This window comes from Podarcis filfolensis (genome assembly GCF_964270895.1).
Source record: "Podarcis filfolensis genome assembly, chromosome: 6".
NCBI lineage: Eukaryota > Metazoa > Chordata > Lepidosauria > Squamata > Lacertidae > Podarcis > Podarcis filfolensis.
This window is the reverse complement of record NC_139609.1, coordinates 51,249,094-51,270,534: the sequence shown is the minus strand read 5'-3', so window position 1 is coordinate 51,270,534 and position 21,441 is coordinate 51,249,094. Positions and strand designations below refer to the sequence as shown.

The 21,441-nt window shown below is 45.9% G+C and overlaps 3 protein-coding genes across 8 annotated transcripts; 1 reads left to right on the top strand and 2 right to left on the bottom strand.

Annotated features, from left to right (window-relative positions):
- Positions 1–282: 282 nt before the first annotated feature.
- Positions 283–9,236, bottom strand: LOC310765175 (zona pellucida-binding protein 2-like). 4 transcript variants are annotated; one of them, XM_083619889.1, is made up of 10 exons: positions 9,142–9,236; positions 7,856–7,936; positions 7,214–7,327; positions 6,090–6,227; positions 5,180–5,392; positions 4,621–4,721; positions 4,025–4,199; positions 2,989–3,159; positions 1,941–2,019; positions 283–818 (listed from the first exon to the last, which is right to left on the bottom strand). In XM_083619889.1, exons 2-10 carry the CDS (start codon positions 7,857–7,859, stop codon positions 311–313), a joined length of 1,503 nt encoding a protein of 500 aa, XP_083476015.1. In that variant the 5' UTR covers positions 7,860–7,936; positions 9,142–9,236; the 3' UTR covers positions 283–310. The 4 variants fall into 4 exon arrangements, with proteins under 4 accessions (XP_083476015.1, XP_083476012.1, XP_083476014.1 ...); XM_083619886.1 differs by lacking the exon at positions 9,142–9,236 and adding an exon at positions 8,939–9,135; XM_083619888.1 differs by lacking the exons at positions 1,941–2,019; positions 9,142–9,236 and adding an exon at positions 8,939–9,135.
- Positions 9,237–9,238: 2 nt separating this feature from the next.
- Positions 9,239–13,293, top strand: SNAPC2 (small nuclear RNA activating complex polypeptide 2). 3 transcript variants are annotated; one of them, XM_083619960.1, is made up of 6 exons: positions 9,239–9,366; positions 9,470–9,650; positions 10,033–10,146; positions 10,235–10,303; positions 10,532–10,802; positions 11,692–13,293. In XM_083619960.1, exons 2-6 carry the CDS (start codon positions 9,474–9,476, stop codon positions 12,054–12,056), a joined length of 996 nt encoding a protein of 331 aa, XP_083476086.1. In that variant the 5' UTR covers positions 9,239–9,366; positions 9,470–9,473; the 3' UTR covers positions 12,057–13,293. The 3 variants fall into 3 exon arrangements, with proteins under 3 accessions (XP_083476086.1, XP_083476088.1, XP_083476087.1); XM_083619962.1 differs by having other exon boundaries at positions 9,243–9,366; positions 10,532–10,715; XM_083619961.1 differs by having other exon boundaries at positions 9,254–9,316.
- Positions 12,437–21,402, bottom strand: PIF1 (PIF1 5'-to-3' DNA helicase). Its single transcript, XM_083619875.1, has 12 exons — positions 20,609–21,402; positions 19,753–19,879; positions 19,254–19,379; positions 19,012–19,165; positions 18,240–18,354; positions 18,053–18,159; positions 17,442–17,581; positions 16,833–16,939; positions 15,618–15,705; positions 15,141–15,286; positions 14,439–14,630; positions 12,437–13,679 (listed from the first exon to the last, which is right to left on the bottom strand). The coding sequence occupies exons 1-12, from the start codon at positions 21,173–21,175 to the stop codon at positions 13,626–13,628; spliced, it is 1,923 nt and encodes a 640-aa protein (XP_083476001.1). The 5' UTR covers positions 21,176–21,402; the 3' UTR covers positions 12,437–13,625.
- Between the last annotated feature and the right edge of the window lie 39 nt (positions 21,403–21,441).

Genomic DNA, 21,441 nt, shown 5'->3' with positions numbered 1-21,441 from the left:
ACTGCAATTGCTTGCCTAGTCTGAGCATAACCCTCCATGCCCTCTGGAAATTAAAGATTAGCTCAGTTTCCTTTCAGGCCGCTCACTTCCAACACTGGTTTTGTTAGGAGACTGAGGTGCAGTGAGCTATGGCTAGCGATGAAGAAGTTTTCAGTTCTTCTCTGATCTTCTAGATGCAGAACCCAACTCAAGAAAATAGGAGGCCTTGCAGGGCCCAGACCTTGAGCAAGGGAACGAGTGGTTAGTATTATTAGCAACCTTTAACAACATGTGAAGCAGGTCTGTTTGTTGGACATGAATTTACTGGGAGTCATGTACTTTCAAAATCTGAGACAGGTGAGGATGATGGGAACACAACATTTTCAATAACAGGCTGCTCTTCTAGCTCAAAAAGGGGTGGCAAAATAGCCCCACCTGGCTCTTCCTCTGGATTGGGAGGAGTTGGAAACATGACACCTTCTTGGTCAGGATTCTCCAAAGTGGGAGAAGGCAACAGAGGAGAGTCATATTTTTCAGCATTCTCCAAAGTGGGAGAAGGCAACAGGGGAGAGTCATCTTTGTCAGGATTCTCCAAAGTGATAGAAGGCAACAGGGGAGAGTCATCTTTTTCAGCATTCTCCAAAGTGGGAGAAGGCAACAGGGGAGAGTCATCTTTGTCAGGATTCTCCAAAGTGATAGAAGGCAACAGGGGAGAGTCATCTTTTGGGGAGTCCGGAACAGCAAGGACTGTGACATCTTTTTCCTGCTTGGTCTCACCATCGCCTTTAGGAAAAGAATCCTGTTTCTTCTTCCTTCTACGACGGAAGTACCAGCAGCAGCTGCACAGAGACAGGGAATCTTTATTACCATAAGGCATGTGGATCTTAGTAGGCACCCCTCCCATACAGCTCTGGTTGCCCAGAACCCCACGAGCAAAATACAGGGAGGGACACATATAAGGAATATGGAAGCCAGATGCATAGGAAAGTGGTAACATCCCCCTTGCCCAAGAACTCTGTTGGGTTAGGGCAGGGGTAGGCAACCTAAGGCCTGTGGGCCGGATGCGGCCCAATCGCCTTCTCATGGACGGTCTGGGAATCAGCGTGTTTTTACATGAGTAGAATGTGTCCTTTTATTTTAAATGCATATCTGGGTTATTAGTGGGGCCTGCCTGGTGTTTTTATATGAGTGGAATGTGTGCTTTTATTTAAAATGCATCTCTGGGTTATTTGTGGGGCATAGGAATTCATTCATTATTATTTTTTTCAAAATATAGTCCGGCCAACCACGTGGTCTGAGGGACGGTGGACCGGCCCATGGCTGGAAAAGGTTGCTGACCCCTGGGTTAGGGTATGCTGGTTGGGGTATCCTGGCCAGGATCAGGTGGTGGTTACTGAAAAGTGATAATAATCAAATTGTAGAAGGCATGTGGGGAAACTATGCAAGGGGGCTGTATTCAGAGGAAGGGCAAAGGTGGAATGAAAGCAATACCTGTTTGGTGCACTCTAGTCCCAGAAGCCAGGAAAATAATAATAATAATAATAATAATAATAATAATAATAATTATTATTATTATTATTATTATTATTATTATTATTATTATTATTTATACCCCGCCCATCTGGCTGGGTTTCCCCAGCCACTCTGGGCGGCTTCCAACAAAACACTAAAATACAATAACCTATTAAATATTAAAAGCTTCCCTAAACAGGGCTTCAGATATCTTCTAAAAGTTTGGTAGTTGCACTGCACTGGTGGTGCAGATATATGATCCCGTAGTGGAGGCATTCCCTGGGCACCCCCACCCCCAATTATCTGTGATAACTGGTTGCACAGCCACTGTCATTTCTCAGGATCTCTTGGGACACTGCCCTCACTTAATGACCAGCCACACATCTCTTTGGCCCACCAAATTTTACAGAAGTGGGCTTAGACAGGAAAGAAGAAAACCCAGAACTCACGGCACAATGATACAGAGGCAAGTAAGCAGCAGGACGAGAAAGATCACCAACAGAGCAGGAAATCCATGTGTTGGTGGGACTGTGTGGAAAGAGACACAGATCACTCAAGAGTGCCAGTTCTCCTCAGCACCCAGAGCCAAGCTGCCTATCCAGCAGTAGCACCTGCCTCTATTAAGTTAAACAGGATCACAGCTTAAGTATCACAGTGGAAAGAAAGGCCAAAGGGAAATAGGCAGCCAGTATAAACAAACACTGTTTGGACCAAATTCACACATGCACAGAACTGTTCCCTCACTAGATGCTCATATATATGGTTGCAGTCAAGGAGCTCTGTTTCTTAGGTACCTAAGAACACAAGAAAAGCCTTGCTAGATCAGGCCAAAGGGCCACCTCCTTCAGCATCCTGTTCTCACTGAGGTCTGCAGGAAGCCTGCAAGTAGGACATGAGTGCAACAGCCAATAGTGGAGGTGGAACATAGCCATCTGAAGATAAATCTGTCTTTGGATTTAACATACAGGTTTGAGGGGACATTAAGTATACAGAGCATCACCTTAGGGAAGATGGATAATTAACACGATCACAGGAGGTGAAATTTAACTCTCCTGTTGTGAATCTTGTGGTAAGAATTTACTTCTACATCACTCTGTCTATTACCCAGATGAGGGGCCACCTTTTAAATAAAATACAGAACCAAGGAAACTAATTCAAGTCCAGCATCCAGGACTGAAGTAAATCCTCCTCTGGAGCCAGTATTTCTATTGGGAAGAAATTCCCCATTGCAGCAAATCTTCCCAACTTCAGAGGAGGGATTTTTCTCAGGACTGTGGCAAGGAAAGAGTTAAAATCCCCCCCCTTCACCCCCTACAATCATGATACTTATCAGCCCCAGCCACACAGTTGATGCTATGTGCATTTTTTTAAAACCTTGAACATATTTTATGTTGTGTCTAGCTTGACTCTCAGTATGCCAAGTCCTAGAACCAGTGCTGGAAAATCCAGAGAGGTCTCTCAGGAAGCGCTTCCTCATGTCTCCCACCTGATACATACCTTCTGGGCTCATGCACTCCGCAGCTGTTCTGGCAGCAGGGTGCAAGGTTGACCCGTTGTGGTAGCACTGAATGCACACAGTTGCCCCATAGCGCAGGCTGTATGATCCGTTTGGGCAGGGAACACAATTTCCAGCTGCAGCCACACTATATGTTCCAGGAGGGCACGCGGCTGTCAAGCAAAATGGCAGATAAAGGCATGGAGGGGGGAGCGAAAGGAGCAGAGCCTGAAATACAGACAGCACACAGGTTTCATTCCTCCATCAGCTAAGCTGGAGGGTGGGGGCTTAGGGAGAGAGGGATTTCAAAGCTGGCCACATACCATGTGAGCCCTACCCAAGAGGCATCCTTTTTCAATCATGCTCCTCAAAGGAGTTGTGGAGAGGGTGCCTCTTCCTGGAGTCGAGGGAGTCATGCTTAGCGCAATGTGCTAAACAGGTGGACAAAATAGCTCTGACTGGATGGAATTGCAGATCGGATCCAAGGGCTGTGTACACACCATGCATTTAAAGCATGTGACTCCCCCCCCCCCAAAAAAATTGGGAACTGTAGTTTGTTAAGGGTGCTGAGAAATATAGCTCCATAAGGGGTGAAAACTAAAGTGTACACAGCTCAATGGCACCTGGCAGAGCTACAGTGAAACTCTAGAACAGTGGTTCCCAACCTTGGGTCTCCAGCTGTTTTCAGACAACAGTTCCCATCATCCCTGACCACTGGTCTTGCTAGCTAGGGATGATGGGAGTTGTAGTCCAAAAACAGCTGGAGACCCAAGGTTGCGAAACACTGCTCTAGAGGAAGGGAAGGTAGAGAGAAGAGAGCCATTACAAACCCAGTGCTCTCCAGATGTTTGGGGCTGGTGGGAGTTGTGTTCCAAAACATCTGGAAGGCACTGGGTTTGCAAAGGCTGGGGTGACAGCTAAGAACAAATGTGGCGAGAGGCTTCCCAGTGGCGTGAACAAACACTGCAGCCTATGGGACCGGAGGCAGTGTTTGAGGAGGGATGAGGCAGCTGCTCATGGATCACCTGCTCCACTCACTACAGCAGTCGGGACAGCGTGCCTGTAGCTCCGGGGTCTGTCCATAACCTTCCAGGCATGTTCCACCCTCCAGGAAGTTGACAAAGGTGTTGACAAAGGAGGTGCGGGAGGTGGGCGCCTCTCCCAAGGGGAAACGTTTGTTGTTCTCCATGAATATGGTTATTGCTTCCTCGGCCTGTAGGGAGATGCATAGGGTGGTTCAAGAGTGGGGGAAGGAAGACTGGGAGGTCTGCTTTTTGTTATTGATCTGTTTTTCTGAAAAAGGAAGGAAAACAGGAGTGCAGGGAAAACAGAGAAGGATAAGAATCTGATGGCAGGGTCATCACAAGAGTGAGTGAACAAAATGTGGCAATTCCATAGTAAATGCCTAGAATGCAAGCACCCATCCTTTCTTCAAAATATGCATAACTATGGGATTCTTGCTTTTATTGCCTCAAAGTAAATAACCCCAGCCATTCCATGTGCAGCAATGCACATTAGCCTTGTTCCAGAAGATAAAAGATATGGTTGCCCTTTGCAGCTCAACAACATATGTAGGTACAAAACCCCAGCAAACTTATTTCCTGGTAGGGGAGAGATGAGGTTTGGTGACGTACCTGCTGCAGATTGCTCAAGACAGCTCCATTATAACAATCAAATTCCAGTGCATCAGCCTTGGGGGAGCAGAATTTATCCCAGCCCTTCCCAAAAGGAGATACTAGAAAACAATGACAAATATGTTACGGTCCCTTTGCCAATAGGCTTGCTCTTCCATCAGTGCACACAGAGTCCAAACCCTCATTCCAGGATATGGCAAAATAGATCCACTATATGATGCTTGCGTGAATGCAGTTAATTATGTTAATTCAACTTAGCGCAACCCTCCAGATCATGATACATATCCATTGCCACCCTTGCTGCTTAAGAAATGTTCCTCCAGCCAATCCAAGGGAATGTACCTTTACCCAAAATCTGCCTGTTCTCAGCAAAGACACATACTGAGGCTACACTTACTTCTGGTGTTTTCAGTAGGCAGTCCTAGCTGGTGAAATCCTGCCTTTCTGCACGAGCCTCTCCTGCTCCAAACTTCACTTCCTCCCCAAACTGTGACTGAACCCAGCCAACCTGACTTCCTCTGCCATCCTCTAGAAACACCCTGAATTTCTTGGCTCTGACCTTCAAGCTCTACCTGGAAGTTGAACTCATCCAAGGGTTTCTCCATGGTGGGGAAGCAGCTGATGGCGCCAAGCAGAAGTTCACAGTGGAGGTGGTGCACCACCTCGCTCAGATGCTCTCGCAGGGTCTTCAGGAATCCGTGTGTCAATTCCTCATCGCAAGAGTTGCACTGAAAAAGCAGTAGGACGTGCAGCTCTGCACGTATGTGGTAGCCTGGGGAAAGAGGCAGAGGAAGGGGAATCTGGAAGGCAGCTTCTCCTACAAAAACAGGAGCTCAAAAGACGGCAAAACTCACATTTTCCACATCATGTCCACTATGAAGAAGTTCAAGAGGACGGAAAGAAATTGTAAACACGCGGGTGGCACTGTGGGTTAAACCACAGAGCCTAGGACTTGCCGATCAGGTCGGCAGTTCGAATCCCCGTGACAGGGTGAGCTCCTGTTGCTCGGTCCCTGCTCCTGCCAACCTAGCAGTTTGAAAGCACGTCAAAGTGCAAGTAGATAAATAGGTACCGCTCTGGCGGGAAGGTAAACGGCGTTTCTGTGCTCTGCTCTGATTTGCCAGAAGCGGCTTAGTCATGCTGGCCACATGACCCGGAAGCTGTACGCCGGCTCCCTCGGCCAATAAAGCGAGATGAGCACCACAACCCCAGAGTCAGCCACAACTGGACCTAATGGTCAGGGGTCCCTTTACCTAAGAAAGACAGTGGATCCTCAGGAGAACAGAGAGAAACCACCTACGTTTGGCCACAGCGTCTGGCCACAGGCCAAAACTTCTCCCACATTTCTCCCAATATATGTCGTCCCCCCCCCCACTAGCTTCCTCCTGGTTCCAGCCAATCACCCATCTAGTCAAATAGTTCAGTCCCCTTTGTTTCACTATCCTTCAAGACATCTGGAATCCACTCACCCACCACTGTGTGATAGAAAGTTTTAGTATGGAGCTGGCCATCCGTGGTGTAGGAGACTGTGCAGACATACAGTCCACTGTCATCAGTATGAAAATCATGCAGAGTCAGGGAAGCATCACCACTGAGGGGATGGGTTCCTGAAAGTAGAGGGCAGAATCAGCCTAAGAACAATGTTCTGCTTCAACCAGCTTAGGCACCAATACTGAGGTCAAGAGAAACCCCGTCCTTTAATACTTCTATAGCTTCATGTGGCTCTAGGCTCATTGGTACATGGATGCATCGAGAGAGTCTAATTATTTTCTGCTGCCCTTATGCCATGAATGCCCATACAAAATACCTTTCTTGAATCCCGACGTATTTTCTTATTATAGTAATATGGATAGCTTAGATTGGCAGGTACAGTTAGTCAATATTTTGTGACATGCTGATACTACGGTATTTTACAACCAAGTTTTGGATTTGGAAAAGCAAGTTGTCTCACAGCTTGCTTCAGTCATAACTTTTAAGTAACAGGAACCTTAAAAAGCTGAGCTCTGGGTCTATTTCACTTCCAGTAGTTCTGATGTTTTTGCCAATATGCCTATTGTGAAGAATAATCTGTTGAACTCTCCAGACTTTAATTTGGGCAGGCAGTTTCAGGTCAACTTGGTTTCACATCTGGGAAGCTTAACAGATGCATCGATGTGTTTGCAAGTTACCTTTTCATGCATCTTCAGTGATTGAACTGGTATAAGAGGTAAACATGGGCTCCTTAATGAAATCCACAAGGCCCAATCCCCACTCACTCCAATTTTAGCCACATAATGGCCTCTCTGTAGCAGTCATTAGGAGGAAGAGTGACACAACATGGGCTCTTGCCCAAGGCACAAGGACACAGAGGGCACAGGCAAGACTAAACTAATTCTCAACACAAAATGCTTGGGAAATATTATCTTGGGTGCTAAAGTTCAAATCAGTCTGAGGTGCAAAAAAATCTCTGTTGCTGATCATTCTAGAAAAAACATTGGCAGCCCTGGGACACCAACAGGTCCTTTTCCCAAGTAACCCATCCTCTTCTTTCCCTCACACATCTGTCCCTGACATCTACTGAGAGATCCTAGAGTCCCAAGGAATAAGGCCTAACCTTCATTTTCCAGGCTCCAGTTGTAGGTGGGATTCATACCAATCACAACATCCATCTCAGAAGACTTGCAGGGGATAGTAATTTCCTTGGCACCAATGTGGACAAAGATGGTGTCTGAAAAAATAGGCAGGTATAGTGGTTAGCATGTCTGACTAGAACCAAGAAGACCTGGGTTCAAATCCTCCCTTGGCCATGAAGCTCCCTAGATGACCTTGAGCCAGCCACTACCTCTCAGCCTAATCTACCTCATAGGGTTGCCGTGAAGATTAATGGAAGGTAGAAGAGCTGTATACTCTGGCTTGGGCTTTTTGGAGGAAAGACAGGATTTAAATTTAGTAAATAATGAATAAATCAGAAGAATCAATTTGGCACTGGTGACAGGGCAATGGGAAAACAAGGTTCTTGGTTGGGCTTTGTGTTAATGGGCACAAATCATGAATGATCATCTATCGCTTGGCTAGCTCAGGTGGCCAGAGTGCAGTGCCAAGGCCATAGATTCAAGGCACAGATCAGATGGCCACTGAAGATGGATGAAACAAGGCCACAGTGGATCGAGCTGATCAGATGATGTCCCCATTTATTGCTTGTTTATGTTACTTAGTGCAGTGTCAGCTAAATGGAACTGATCTTTATTATTCTCACCCATCTCTCCAGCTGTCTTTCTAACACGTGCCAGTCCTGCAGCAGTTCCATTGTCAGACAAGTCAAGGTGAAGTCCACAGCCTGAAATGGAGCAAAGACTTCAGCATGATGCCTCCTTTGGAAAGTATCATTACAGACTTGTCTGCTGTATCTGTGTGTTCATAAAGCGGTAATTCCCAGCTTTATGGTACATTGTGCAGTCTGAAACCCACCTCAGAGCTCCTGTGTTTTGACCAGGGAGAGTTGAAGTTAAATTGGGATATACTGGCAAATCCCTGGATGACACAGAGTATTTCCACAACAGCAAATAAAACTGATATATATCTGCCATTACTGACTTTGTAGAAATCACTTATCTCTCAGCCTCAGTGTTCCTCACCTGGCAGGTAGGCAGCAATCTTAACACCATACCCAAGAGGAAGCCCTAGTAAATTCAACAGGACTTCCTTCTGAGTACACATAGGATTGCATTATTGGCTGCTGCTGGCCAGTTTTAGAGTTCTGTGTTAAAATCCCTAAACTGCAGTAACTTAGATGTTGAATTATTAATATTATTTTTTGATGTAGTTATTGTTACAATACATTTTATTTGTGTATGTAGTTTATTCCAATGTATGGTTTGTGGGGTGGAACAAGTAATTCAGCCTGCTGAACTACCCTTTACAATGGGGGTGCCAATCCTGTTCCCACCGCCACCTTTCTACAATGTGGCTCTGTACTGTCCACCCACCCCAGCCAGGATCTTGCTCCTGACACCATTTGGTAGACCTCAGGATGATAGCAATATACAAAATCGGTTTCAGGAGTCTCAAATTGAACTTCACTCCAGCTCTCTAGCTCCATGCAAGGAGCCATTTCGGTCCAGAATATTGTGTTTTTGAGCTGCCTGCGAGGCGATTCCATCCGTTTTTGTGGACAGATTCGAATGTTAATTGAATTAATAAACTCGTATAACAGGCAGGCGTTTAGGAGACCGTGCCCTTGGCTCTTTTCACAAGCGACTGCAGCTCTGATGTGCTACCACCACATCCTCCAGGAGACACCCGGCTGCAGCCGAGCCCTCAATAGCACCCTTCTCCGTACCGGGCCCATCGCACAGCAATAGGACTAGGATCCTCAAAGCGACGCCGGCCGACCAGCAAGACATGTAGCCAGACTTAAGGGCGATCTGTCCCATTCTAGAGCCCCCCGTGAGAACGGAGGGGTCTTCGGAATCCCTGCAAGAGCCATGCGGTTGCTACGCAGCCTAGAGCTCCTTCGTGACGTCGAGGCATTCTAGAACCCACCTCCGCCACTGTCCCAGCGGAAGACGCGGCTAAGGTTGCTTACGCCTCTGATTGTTTCTGGTCCTCGGCGGCCCCCGTCCGCGCGTTTTTATACGTCATCCGATTGCGACAACCAGGAAGCAACGGTTTTTCGCGAACTAGGCGGCGTTGTGTTTGAGGTGAGGACTACCGGAAGGTAACGAGCAGCGTTGTGTCGCATTAGAAGCCAGGAACGGGTGGCTAGAGGTGAGGGGCTAAAGAGAATAGGTGCTGGGCGGGTGGCAATTGACACCCCTGGGCGTGTTTTCTCCTCTTAGGTTCTTAGCTTTTTATTGTTTTCTCTTCTCAGCACCATGAAGCCTCCTTCAAGGCAGCGTTCAGCCCCAGCTCGCTACAGGACGGCCCCCACGAGCCAGGCTTGGACGGACCCAGAAAAGCGACGCCTCCTTCGGGCCTTGAGAGCTCACGGCCAGGGTCCGCTGCGGCCCGAGCTGTTGAAGAAGTACCTGCCTTCGAGGGATGAAGAAGAGGTGGGTTGAGGCGTGGCCACGTGGTGGAGGGCAGGATTCGAACTTGGTCGGGCTGTGAGCTTCCTAACAACCCCACGAGTTGGCGGACTGATGGCCAGCATGCAGGGTTTGGAGACGAGGACTCCCATCTCTGGTCAGCCACGAGAGCTATGTGGCCTTGGCAAATAAATCGTAAGGGACGACTTGGGAGGATGAATTCGGAGAGACCTATGCTCCTTTTTTAATCCTTCTACACATTCATCCTGGCAAGTCCTAGTTAAAGGGGAGTAATTGCAAACTTTCTGCCTTGAAGAAATACTCAGTTTTTATTTCTTCAGAAAGTAGGATACTGTCTTTCCCAAAACATTCCATGTACGTCCCCTAAGTTGTGCTGCTCTTGCAGATCATGGCATTTGTGGAGCACCTGAAAGAGCGTGTGGCAAAGGAAGCAGTCAAGGAACAATATCAGTATCGCCAGCGTAAACAGAAGGATGCTCCTATTCCAGCACCTATTGAGGTATGAGAGTTTTAAAAGTGTAGGTAATGTGATATGGCACAACATAAGCTAAGGGTTAGTCACACAACTGACACTTCCTTTTTTTTAGATATGGACAGAGTTAGCTGAGAAATTGACAGGACCCCTTGAGGATGCTGTGGCAACTGCTTTTTCCCAGGTAACCTTTTCCATGATCTTAATAAGATAGATATTGTTCTTGGTGTAGTAATTTAAGATATCTGACAAAATGTCTCTGAAATACATGGCTCTGTCCTGGTTCTCTTGGTTCTTTTATAACTTTTCAGATAGATTTAATGCTGGGAAATTTATTTGGTTTACTAGCGAATCCCTGACTGCTTGGCATACAAAGTCCATACTTGATTGTGACTTTTTCTCTACTCATTAGGTTTGGACAATTGCATCTACTGAGCCACTCACCTTGCTCCATTCCGTGCCTCCAAAGTCAGTGGAGATAAAGAATTCTCAATGTTCATCCCAAAATCTTCATAGTGAGAGTAGGAAATCCAACGAAGAATCTCATGAACCAACTGTATCATCAGATGTAGAGGAAATAGCCCCTGCAGAAAACAGTGGGTTCCATGTGGACTTTGAAAAGATCTACAAGTACCTTTCTGTGATCTCACGTGGCTGTAAGGCACCTGAACTCCCACCAGGTGGTAAGTCGGCGTTTGTGTTGGACCAAGATGAATTTAAATAACAGGCAGCTACTGGAAGAAATGTTTCTGCACTGGAATATGACTCCAGGTAACCAAAACATCTATTACAGCATGCCTACTGTATTCTTGGTGCCAGGCAAAAACATTTCTCCTTATGGAAGCTGCCTTATTGAGTTTTATTTGCAATCATTCCATCCCTTCCTTTTTATTCTGTTGCTTTTTCTTTATTGTGCCATTTTTGTCATCTGCTGTGGAGTTCTATTTCAGCTGAAGGGCTGGACACTAAATCTTAAAAATGCTTCCCAGAAATGGAGCATCCCCTAGGACTGGAAACACTATGTGTCCTGCCAAAAACTGTACTCCTTCTGCCAAAACTTCCAACATATTTAGTGCTACTAAAAGCAACAACCACCTTGCTGGGCATAGTTGGGTAACCTTTGAGGTTACTGTTGTGGATGATGGGTGGGATTTGGGGGACTAAGGAAAACATTTCAGAAGGGAATTGTTTGTTATGTTTCTCCCCACCCCCCAGTGAAAATATGAGTGGCCCGTGAGCGTGGAGACAGGGAGAGTTTTCCTAGGTGAGAGGAAGCAGCAACTTGTCATATAATGTAAAACAGATAAAAGGTTCTCATCAGATTTCCAGGTTTTAAAATAAAACTTCTTATATAGAAAGTTATCCTTAACCTCTAAGATGTAATTTTTAAAAATCTAAAATAGCTTAGCTGTTAATGTGAGAAAATTTACTACTTCATTTGTTACACATGTTGGAGGCAGGGTGAAGTTTCAGAATCTGTAACTGGAGAGCAGGCAATAAAAAAATCCAACCTATGTTTCTGCCAAAGTGAGTGTAGCCACTCTCCTCATACATTTTGCTTGCTTTCTGCAGAGTCAGCTGTGGTCCTAGATTTGCTACTGTCACTGCCAGAAGAGCTGGGCTTTCTGGACTTTAAGAAGCTGAAGAGTCACATGCACAAATGTTACACAGAGTTGAACACCCACTACACAGGTGAAAGAAGCAGAATGAAAGAGGGCAACCAGCCTGTAAACAATAATGGGGAGCTATTTCCACATGTGCAGCCAGCTACTACTGGCTTACCACAACAGGAGAGTAGTAGTAGTTCTCCTACCACTTCCAAAGATGATGCAACTTCTGCCTCTGCCATGGACTGGAAGACTCTGGGTGTCTGCCCTTTGAATCCATTCTTGTTTCCTTTAGCTATCCTTGCACGTAAAGAAGAAAGCTTTGACTGAGGGAACTGGATTCTGTGCTGCCCAGTAATGAACTATGTCCTCTCATAACATGTGAGGGAAGACTAAACAAGCTTGCTGAGCTTTCCTTAGCCATGATCCCCCTCATCATAGCATGGGGGTTAAGCAGCCTGACCTGCTCTTTTACACCTTGGCTCATGAGTATACTTGTTTTGTATTAATATTATATGTACACTGAAGTCTGGTCTTACTACTCCATGACAGCTGCTAGATCTTATTTGGCCAGTTGCTGTGAAGCAGCTCAGAGATGGCCTTGAGTGTTAATCTTGACCTTGGTCTACAGATCATTGTGGTTAGTATAATAAGTGATGTTGGATATCATTCCTGAGTCACAGAATAGTCAAATTATTTTGTAATAACCATTAAAAAAAAATATGGACCTGAAAAATATCAGTTGTAAAGCTGTAATAATCTCATATTACTTGCCAAGTGCCTTTTGCCTTCTACCTATAACGTGCTCACCAGGGGTTACCTTCAATACGTTTTGAGGAGCTATAGAAGCCATGAAGGCTTTAACCGAAATAAACTAGGCAAAGTTAACTTATAACATGCTTAGGAATGTTACTGTTAAGCAATGCTTGATGATGCAGTATATCTTCTTGGAAGAAATGTCCCCCATCTACCACTAACACAATACTGAACTGTTATAGTTGTAGGCACTGAAGAATGCAAAGATAAAGTTACTATGTTATAGCATAGAAGCATAAATGCTACAGCAGCCTGTGTCAAAATGTAAACCCTCCATGTAGTATTAGTACTTATTTTATTAAGGAGATATTAGTATGGATATACTTGGACTCATAACAGCTCATAGCAGTATTTGCCATAAACTGGTGGGACTGGGGAAAGAAAGCATACTTTGTAACATAACATAACTAGCACCTTAAGTAATTATTACTTCAAACATAGATTAAATGCACTTCTCAAAATCTGAATTTTAACTGAACCATGTTAACTTGGGAAGGAGTTCCTAGCTCCTAAATTGGCAACATGCATATATAGTTTAACAAATTACTACAATTTAGCATCTTTGCTTTATTTATTTTATTTGAAGAGGCCTCCTGTAGAGAATGTAAGTAACAGGCAAGTCCTAGAAGACTAGTGTGCCATCTTTGTAAACTCAGACTCTTGGCATGTCGTACACGCATTATGTGCTGCACTGAGAGCAGCAATTTCATTCACTTTTATGTCCTTTAAAAATAAAGTGCATTCTTTATTATTCAGTGTGTCAAACTCTTGCCATAGGTACAATACTGTCAATGCAGATGTTTGAATTAAAAGACTTATTGAAGGTATGATAGCAGAACATCTTACTGCCATTCTAATAACAAATTTTGGTAAAAAAATGACTTTTAGGTTCATCTCTTGAACTATGATAGTCTATGGAAAATGTTTCCAGGATGTTGTTCTACTGCTAGAAAACAGAATGATCCTGGAAGTATCAGGAGCTGCAGTGCAGAAAATCCACGAGCTGATTCTCTGTGGAAGAAGTTTCCCACTTAGTGGTGTAGATTCAATAAAAGTACAAGGAGCAATAAAAATATGTCAAGTTCAGGCAGCTTCTTCATTTTCTTTATTAGCTTGAATAGAGGAGTGCAGCAAAGCCTAAAGAACAAAAGCAACAAATTATACACAGCAACTCACACTTTGTATGATTCCCCCAGGGGTGGAGGAAGGGGTGTGTTGGGGTGGGCTGCCCCAGGTGTCGCCACTGAGGGGGGTGACAAAATGCCGGGCGGCACTCACCGCGGGGCCTGCAGTGCGCCTGAGCCACGTGTGTCTCCTGGGAGTTGACACAATGGCTTGGGCGCCACACTGCCCCAAATGGTCCGCCCGCCGCCTCTCCCTCAGCTGTAGGGCAGCTGAGTGGGAGGAGGCAGGCAGAATCCTCAGAGGCCCCACAGAGCGTCCTGCCCTGGCTTGGCTGGCCCCGCCCCTGGGCACAAGGCACGTGTGCTTCCCCAGGTGCCTGATCGGCTTCCCGGGGGGGGGGAGACTTCTGCCATATGGAAGGAAGGGGCAAGGATTCACTATGACCTTCCACTACTTATTTCTTTAATAAAGTATGGGCTTGTAACAGTATATTTTTCTTTGGAGAGGGAAATGTAGGGAAGATACATTTAGCAATTAGGGCTGCAGACAGATAATCGCTCGAGAGCATTGTGTCTATTTCAGGGTTACAGAGCAATGGTGGCCAGATATCCCTAATTCACAATGCCATTAGTCACCTGTGGCCCTTGTTCCAGGCTCCTATATTGCCCTTCCTTTCTCCCACCCTCCTCCCTTTGCAGTTTATACAACACAAAATCAGAATATCTACGTTGCAGATGGTTATGGTAGCCTAGTGGCAGATTATCACTTTACCTGGGTTAGAAATTTTTCTCTCTTCAAGTGCCTGTAGAACTGCAACACATATGGATTGGCTCTCACTACCTTGGGATCAAAATCCAGAACACGAAGACCTGCAAGGCTACGTGCTCGAGAAAGTGCTACATAAGCCTGGCCAAATTCAAAAACACGAGCCAAGGAAATCTCAACGCAGTCCAGAGACATACCCTAGTAAAAGAGAAAAATTCAGGAAGCAGATACTCCCTAGTTATTCTGATAAGTATGTGCACCCCAAGTACAGTAAAGGACCTATATATGTTATGTATGATGCTTGATTCCGCAAAATGGGTACCAGGCAAATAGGAAGAATTAACACTGCTGAACAACATTTCCACAGTTCCCTCACCCTTTATATTTTTGTTTGCAGGGTGGTGTGATTTTCCAGTGTTTCTAGAACAGCCACATGTTGCAAGGAAAACAGCTTGAGTTTGATTGGTGTACAGGATTGGTCTGCCTAGATTCCACTGACTTATAATTAATTGGGGCAAAAGACGACAAATAAGCAGATTCTTACAGATTCTGCATAGATGTGGGGTCCAACTGGTAACATCCAACATTTGGTGGGAGCTTTAGTACAGATAAACCTAGATAAACACAAGTTCCTTAAAGACGTCCCATTATGGACCATTTTTACTGTCTTGAGTTCTTGTACAGAATATCACACAATGTATCACTAACCTGGCTCTTGTGGATGGAAATGGCCCAGGCAAGTTTCAGCGGCAGCTGCTGGCGACTCAGATAAATTCCTGCTGGTCCCTTAAAAACCCATCGTTCCAACCCAACAACATTAGTGACACCACACAGAAATCTCACTTTGGGTAGCCCTGTAGAAAGAGAGCCAAGTCAGAACTTTGATCTCCTATGCCCAGGAGTCAGGGCCAGGTAACCTCCCAAATATCTATTCTCTTTAAGGAGATACTGCAAGGCAGCCTAGAGCTCATCCACTTGAGTTACTGTAAATGGGACACCAATAGAATAGCAGCTCATGTACAAAAAACTGGATGGCAAAGAACAGCAACTATGTCTCAAAAAATCCTCCACCTCTGGCACAGTGCAGACGCACCTACCAAAGTTTCATTGTGAATCTAGAAGAGTTCAGACACAGTCCGAAGAACACCCAGTCATGGGTGATAAGTGCATCTGTCAGAAACTAACCTTTTCCTTCTGTTTCAAATCCAATCACAACTCCACGAGCCCCATTCACAAGACCTTGGGACACATCAAGATTCTTAGTAAGCATCACCTAGTGAAAGAATGTAAAAATTACTAATGAAGAAAAACATCTTAGCTTTCACCTGTCCAGTCAGTCGACTTTATTGTACATAGTCAGCATTAACAGTAGAGTCTCAAGAACTGCCACTGAAAACAAACAAGAATGTCCCCACCCTGTTCCTCGGGTAGGGAAAGCCTCATACTTGTTTGGATGTTATTCATTGTATACACTTTTATCCTGCTTTTCAAAAAGGCAGCACACAAGGTAGATAACCAAACGAAGAGTCAAATATTAAATACATACATATGAGACCAGAAAAAAACCAGTAATCCATCTAATAAAGTAAATAATGTGTTGAAAATGGTAACTGGCCTCAGTTAAACTTTAATGTTACAATACAATCACAGTTAAACAGCATCACAGATTTCCCACCCATATTTAACAGCTGGGTGCAGCTCTTAAAAGTCAAGGACTCTGTGGCATTTGGCATGGGCTGACTTCCCAGTTTTAGGGTTTAAAAGTTATCGAAAGCAGTGCACAACCAGCTCAAAGAAAGCAAATGGCAGCCACTAGGGTCCATAAGAGTATCACTTCACTCAGCTGATACTCTAGGTTCTGTCATGTGATGATCTGTCGAACCTAGCCATGGCAATGCAGGTAACAATTCCTGAGAAGCTATAATCAGTGCTAGCCAGCCACGCATTTGTAAGAGAGAATCAGTATTAATAGAATGCAAGGAGTAACTGAATTACTCAGCAGGCAAAATACTGAGAACATATAAATAGCTTGCAGATGCATCCAAGCCTATAGCTCTGACATTCCAAGCTACAGTCAACAATTACCTGTAAGTGGCACCATGACTCCCTCAGACAAGCTATATAATAGATATTTGTTATAGAAACCATTCATTTTACAATTACTCTGCTTGCCTGCTCCTGTAAGATCCAGCCAGCATTTGCCTGTAACACTTTATGCTGTCATATTCTGCATCAAGAGAACTCCAGGATCCTAGGGTTGGGGACCCCTTTTGTGAGACCCCATGGGAAAGGTCCGTGGCGCTAGTGTGAGAAGTAGATAACATAAAAACCTTTTCCCCCATAAAAAAGCAAAATTCCATTGCCTACTAAAGAACTGTCTCTCGCTTGGGCAATGCTCACCTGGGCACCTTGCTTAAGTTCAATGTTGCTGCTTACTGGACACTGTGCATCAAGAGTTTTCACCAGTACAGGGTCACTATCCACTGCCTTGAAGGACCTTCGTTCTCCTAGAAGACAAGATGTAAAAAACTTGCATCCCTCCTACCTGATGTGTTTTGAAAGGGTTTCTTCCCAATAGCTGAGCTGCATGTAGGGGGCTCTGTTTCATCCTTCCACAGCCCCAGGTGTTGTGAGCTCCAAGTATTAGGGCTCTGCACACTATTCTGAAAGCATAATTCTGTAAACTTCCAGAATTCCAGACAATACGTATCATAATATGTTTCCCATTTCTGCAGATATCAGCAACAGAAGAAAATATTATAAAATAAATAAATGTGTCCTTGTATTCACCTATCAAAAAGCAGTGGCAAGAATATCAGGACTGGAAAACCTAATTGTTGGTGTCAGTGGGATGTATTGGCTAATTTTATAATGGTCTCATGATGTTTTATTCAGAAAGAAGAGGGGCAGGGCAAGTTCCCAAGTGCTGGTTCCCAGCTCTTAGCTGAAAGTCTGTCTCTAAAAGGAAAGGGCTACTTGTCACAGTTGGAGTCATTGCAGCATTCTCACCAGGCAACTCATCCAGCCTTCTAGCATTTGTGAGCTCCACGTCATCCTTGTGGGTGCACAACCGGGTAGCCAAGATTCCATCTTTCTCCACCCGATGGGTAGCTGTTAGAGTTAGCTGCCTGGTAACCTCCTCTGTGCATCTGAATGGGGACAATTAAAATTAAGAAGACATTTGTATCTGATGAGAAACATCAAAGACCAAGAAGAACTATCAAGCTTGCTACTGTGCCCATTCAAATTACTTTCCATGAGAACATGAGGCCGTAACCAGCACCAAAACATGGAGATCAACTCTGTGCATCGCTAGTATGTGAGCGAGGATGCTTGCAGGTGAAGGAATACCCCAGAAAACACAGTACCTCTAAATTCCCCATTCCTCCAAACCCAGTGTCTCCCAGCATTTCTCCATAGTTCCTCAAAGAGCACTTGACCCAAATTTCAATCAGTGCAATGGGTTTAAAGGAAGTATTGGAGCAGGCCAGCCAACTTGACAGAAGCAGCTATATCAGCATTCAAATGTTTGGTGATGTCTCTCTAGACATAGGACTTCCACCCCAAGAGATTAGAATCTCCCCAGCCAGATATTCTGCTGGGGGAAGATGGCATCTCACCTGCCCAGGCGGACAGTATGCAGAAGAGAAATGAAGTCCTTGTCAGTCTGCCTCCGCACCTCTGTCAGCTCCATGTTCAGGTGGATACACTTGCACCAGCTCTTTGCCTGTGAAGGAAACCCTTTGATCAAACTATAACTCGGCCTGTGACAAGAGCATGCAGTGACAAAGAGCAACAGCAGCACACCTGGAAACAGAACCTGGGCTGCTCCGAGGATTTGCTGACAGGAGGCAGCTGCAAGAAGTCTCCACATATGATGAGCTGGATTCCTCCAAATGGATCCTCACATTTCCTGACCGCTCTACCAAAAGAGAATGGAGACACCTTCAGGGAGCTGATTTTATTCTGGTCCAAGAGAAAATAAATGCAATACCCTAGACCAAGGATGAGAAGCCTGTGGCCCTCCAGATGTTGTTCTACTGCAGTTCCCATGATGCCTGGCTGTTGGTCATGCTGCTTGGGACTGATGGGAATTGTAATCCAATTGCATCTGGAAGATTCCCTGTTCCTGTTTCCCTTGCAACACTTACACATGCTCTGCTTACGCTAAGACAGAGTTACAAATATAATTCAGTTCTGCTGCTCTCTGTGGCTGCAAACCCCCCTTCTAGGACCACATTATACTTAAGGAGTCATATTAGAACTATGGTGCATGGACAGGAGCATGGGAAACAGACAGGACTGAAGCACAGAGATGGCAATGCTGTCTGGAGGCTCTGGGTGGGCACTGGCCACAGCATTAACCAAAACTAGATGTGAGACTGAAGAGAATACATGGGCAAAGCTGTGAGTGTGAGACTGTTTGCTGCAGAATTGCATCAAGTGCCTGCTTAGGCAGAACTTTAAAACAACTATGCAATATTTTGTATTCTGCCCTATTAATACCCTCCCCAAAGCCATGTACACACAGGATTAATGCAAGTGCAGCAATATCCCCAAAAAGGAAGGCTCCACCCACCTAGCTACTGCCTCCAGTTTATCAAAGAAATCCCCCTCCACCATAGAGATTTCATCTATGATCAGATGGCGGGCGTTCAGCCATTGCTGCCGAATTCCGGGTCTCTGAGCCAGCTCAATGCACTGATGTAGGGAGGCCTTTCCTGACCCAATACCTATCAAAGGAGAGGGGAAAGAGTATGTCAGCAGTAACCCACCACTAGGCCCTTTTCCACTTCCCTCCTTTCCCAGGATCCCAGTTACCTGCAAAGGAATGGAGAGTAGTGCCACCAATCTGACATGCTGCCACCCCTGTGCTGGCTGTGGCGTAAGTGCTGTTTGGAGGCAGCGAGGCCATGATCTTTTTCAGCAGGTAGGATTTCCCAGTACCTACAGAGAGAACCCTTGTATTTAGAGGCACACAATCTAAATTTCAGTTTTACAATTACTCCAGCACCATTCATACTTCCCTTCAAAGTGGAACCATTTAAATGGCAAGAGGCAGATGCAAAACTCGATCAGTTTTAGAAGTGACACCTAGATTGTAAATCAAAGTCAACTCAATGGTATCTGCCTCTCATAAATCTCCACCTGCCCCATGCCACTACCCCAAAAAAGAGAGACATCAGAATCGCCAACTTTACATACCTTAAATCCCAGGTTTGTTCAGTGGAAGGAATGCAAGATTCCCACCATAGTAGATGAAGCCACTACAACCTCTAACCTGCAAACGCATAGACCCTCCTTGACCCTCTTCTCTCACCAGCATTGCCTGTGAAGAAAACATTCTTCCCACTCAGCACTGCATTCAACACCCTTGACTGTTCCTGGGAGAGTTTTGCTCGGGAGCACATGGACCAAGTCTTCTTCACCTGCTGCTTTTCAGCCACCTGAAAAGAGCACAGAAACCTGCCTTATGTTGAGTCAGACCAGTGGCTCATCTTGTTCAGTACTGTATCCACTGATTGGGAGCAGCTTCAGACAGGGGTGTTTTTTAGCCCCATCTGGAGATTATGTGGGTTGAGCCTATGACATTCTGCCTGCATAACAGAACTTAATACATTCCCCAAAAGGCAAACTCCTCTGAATCCAAAGTGCTCATGAGAGCTTTCCATCCCATCTCTCTTGATTACAGCAGCCAGAGAGGAGAATGCCTCTTATCCAGAGGGATAGTTCTTTGAATTTCAATTGGACCAAAGAAGTCCTACACTCAAATAAAATAATAATTTGACCTTGCCCATACTACTTTGGAGGTTCCGCTCAAGTATCTACCAGTAAGACCAGAATGCATTGGAGAAAGGGCCACTCTGTGGGGGCCTCAGTTATGAAACTTGCTAAGTGAGTTTCTGAAGTACTTAAGGAGTGCATGAATCTGTCACTTTGCATAACCACAACTTCAGCATCTGGGATTAGCAGGTTTCTCAGAAACTAGCCACCACTCTTATGCCAAGTATGGGGAACCTCCGGGTATCCTTGGACTCCAACTCCCAGCAGTCCCAGCCAGCACTGCCAGACCATGGGTGATGGAGTCCAACAATACCTGGACGGCCAGAGATCCTTTTATTATGGGCAGATCCAACTCCCAGCTAGATCATGCTTTCCGGCAGAAGCCGACTCACCTGTTTCCCATCGATGGACTCACTCCGGATCCGCTTCCGAGACGCGCAGCGTAAGGGCTGACCTTTCCGCGGGGTGCTTGTCACGTCAGTCAGAGCCTGCCGGGCGCTCGCCTGCTGCAAGTCGCGAGTCTGCACCGGGCTCACCGTGTCAAACGTCCGCGGTCGGCTAGCGAGAAGCCGCGTTCGCTCGGCCACAGGCCTGGTTCCCCTCTGGGCGGCTGCGTGCTTGATGCGCAGCGTGTGGACGAAGCGGCGCAGCCGATCCGGAGGACAATTAGAGAGCAGCAGCTGCACGTGATTGTGGTTTGCACCGAGCTGCACCGAGCTCTTCCCCTCCTTCACGAAGCGTGTGAACAGCCGCACTTCACCCCGCCGCAAGGGGAAGTTCTGGGGGCGCCCCGGACCGACGGCGCTGGCCACTTGCAGGACCAGCTCCTGGAACTCGTCCCGGCCCAGCGTGACCCAAGCATCGCGGAGAAGCACACGATTCGGGGCTGCTGCAGCACCCAGGTGCTCGATCGCTACGGTGCAGCGAACCCGACAGTCCGCTTCGGAGCCTGGTTGCATTCCGTCCGACTGAAAACGAGGAGGCAACGCAGAAGTCGAGACCTGCTAAAATGTCTGTACTGAAAAGACGCCGACTTCTTGCTGCCTTTCCCTTTCGCGTTGATTTCGGCAGCCACTTATTTCTCCCATGTGCCTAAGTAACTCTTCCAGCCGTGCCTTAGCTTCTGCTGCAAGCGGATTCAAACCTTTAACAGGGGTCGCAGCAGCCAATCAGCGCTGCGGCAGATTTAACTCCTCGGCCAATGAAAAAGAGAAGGGGCGCGGTC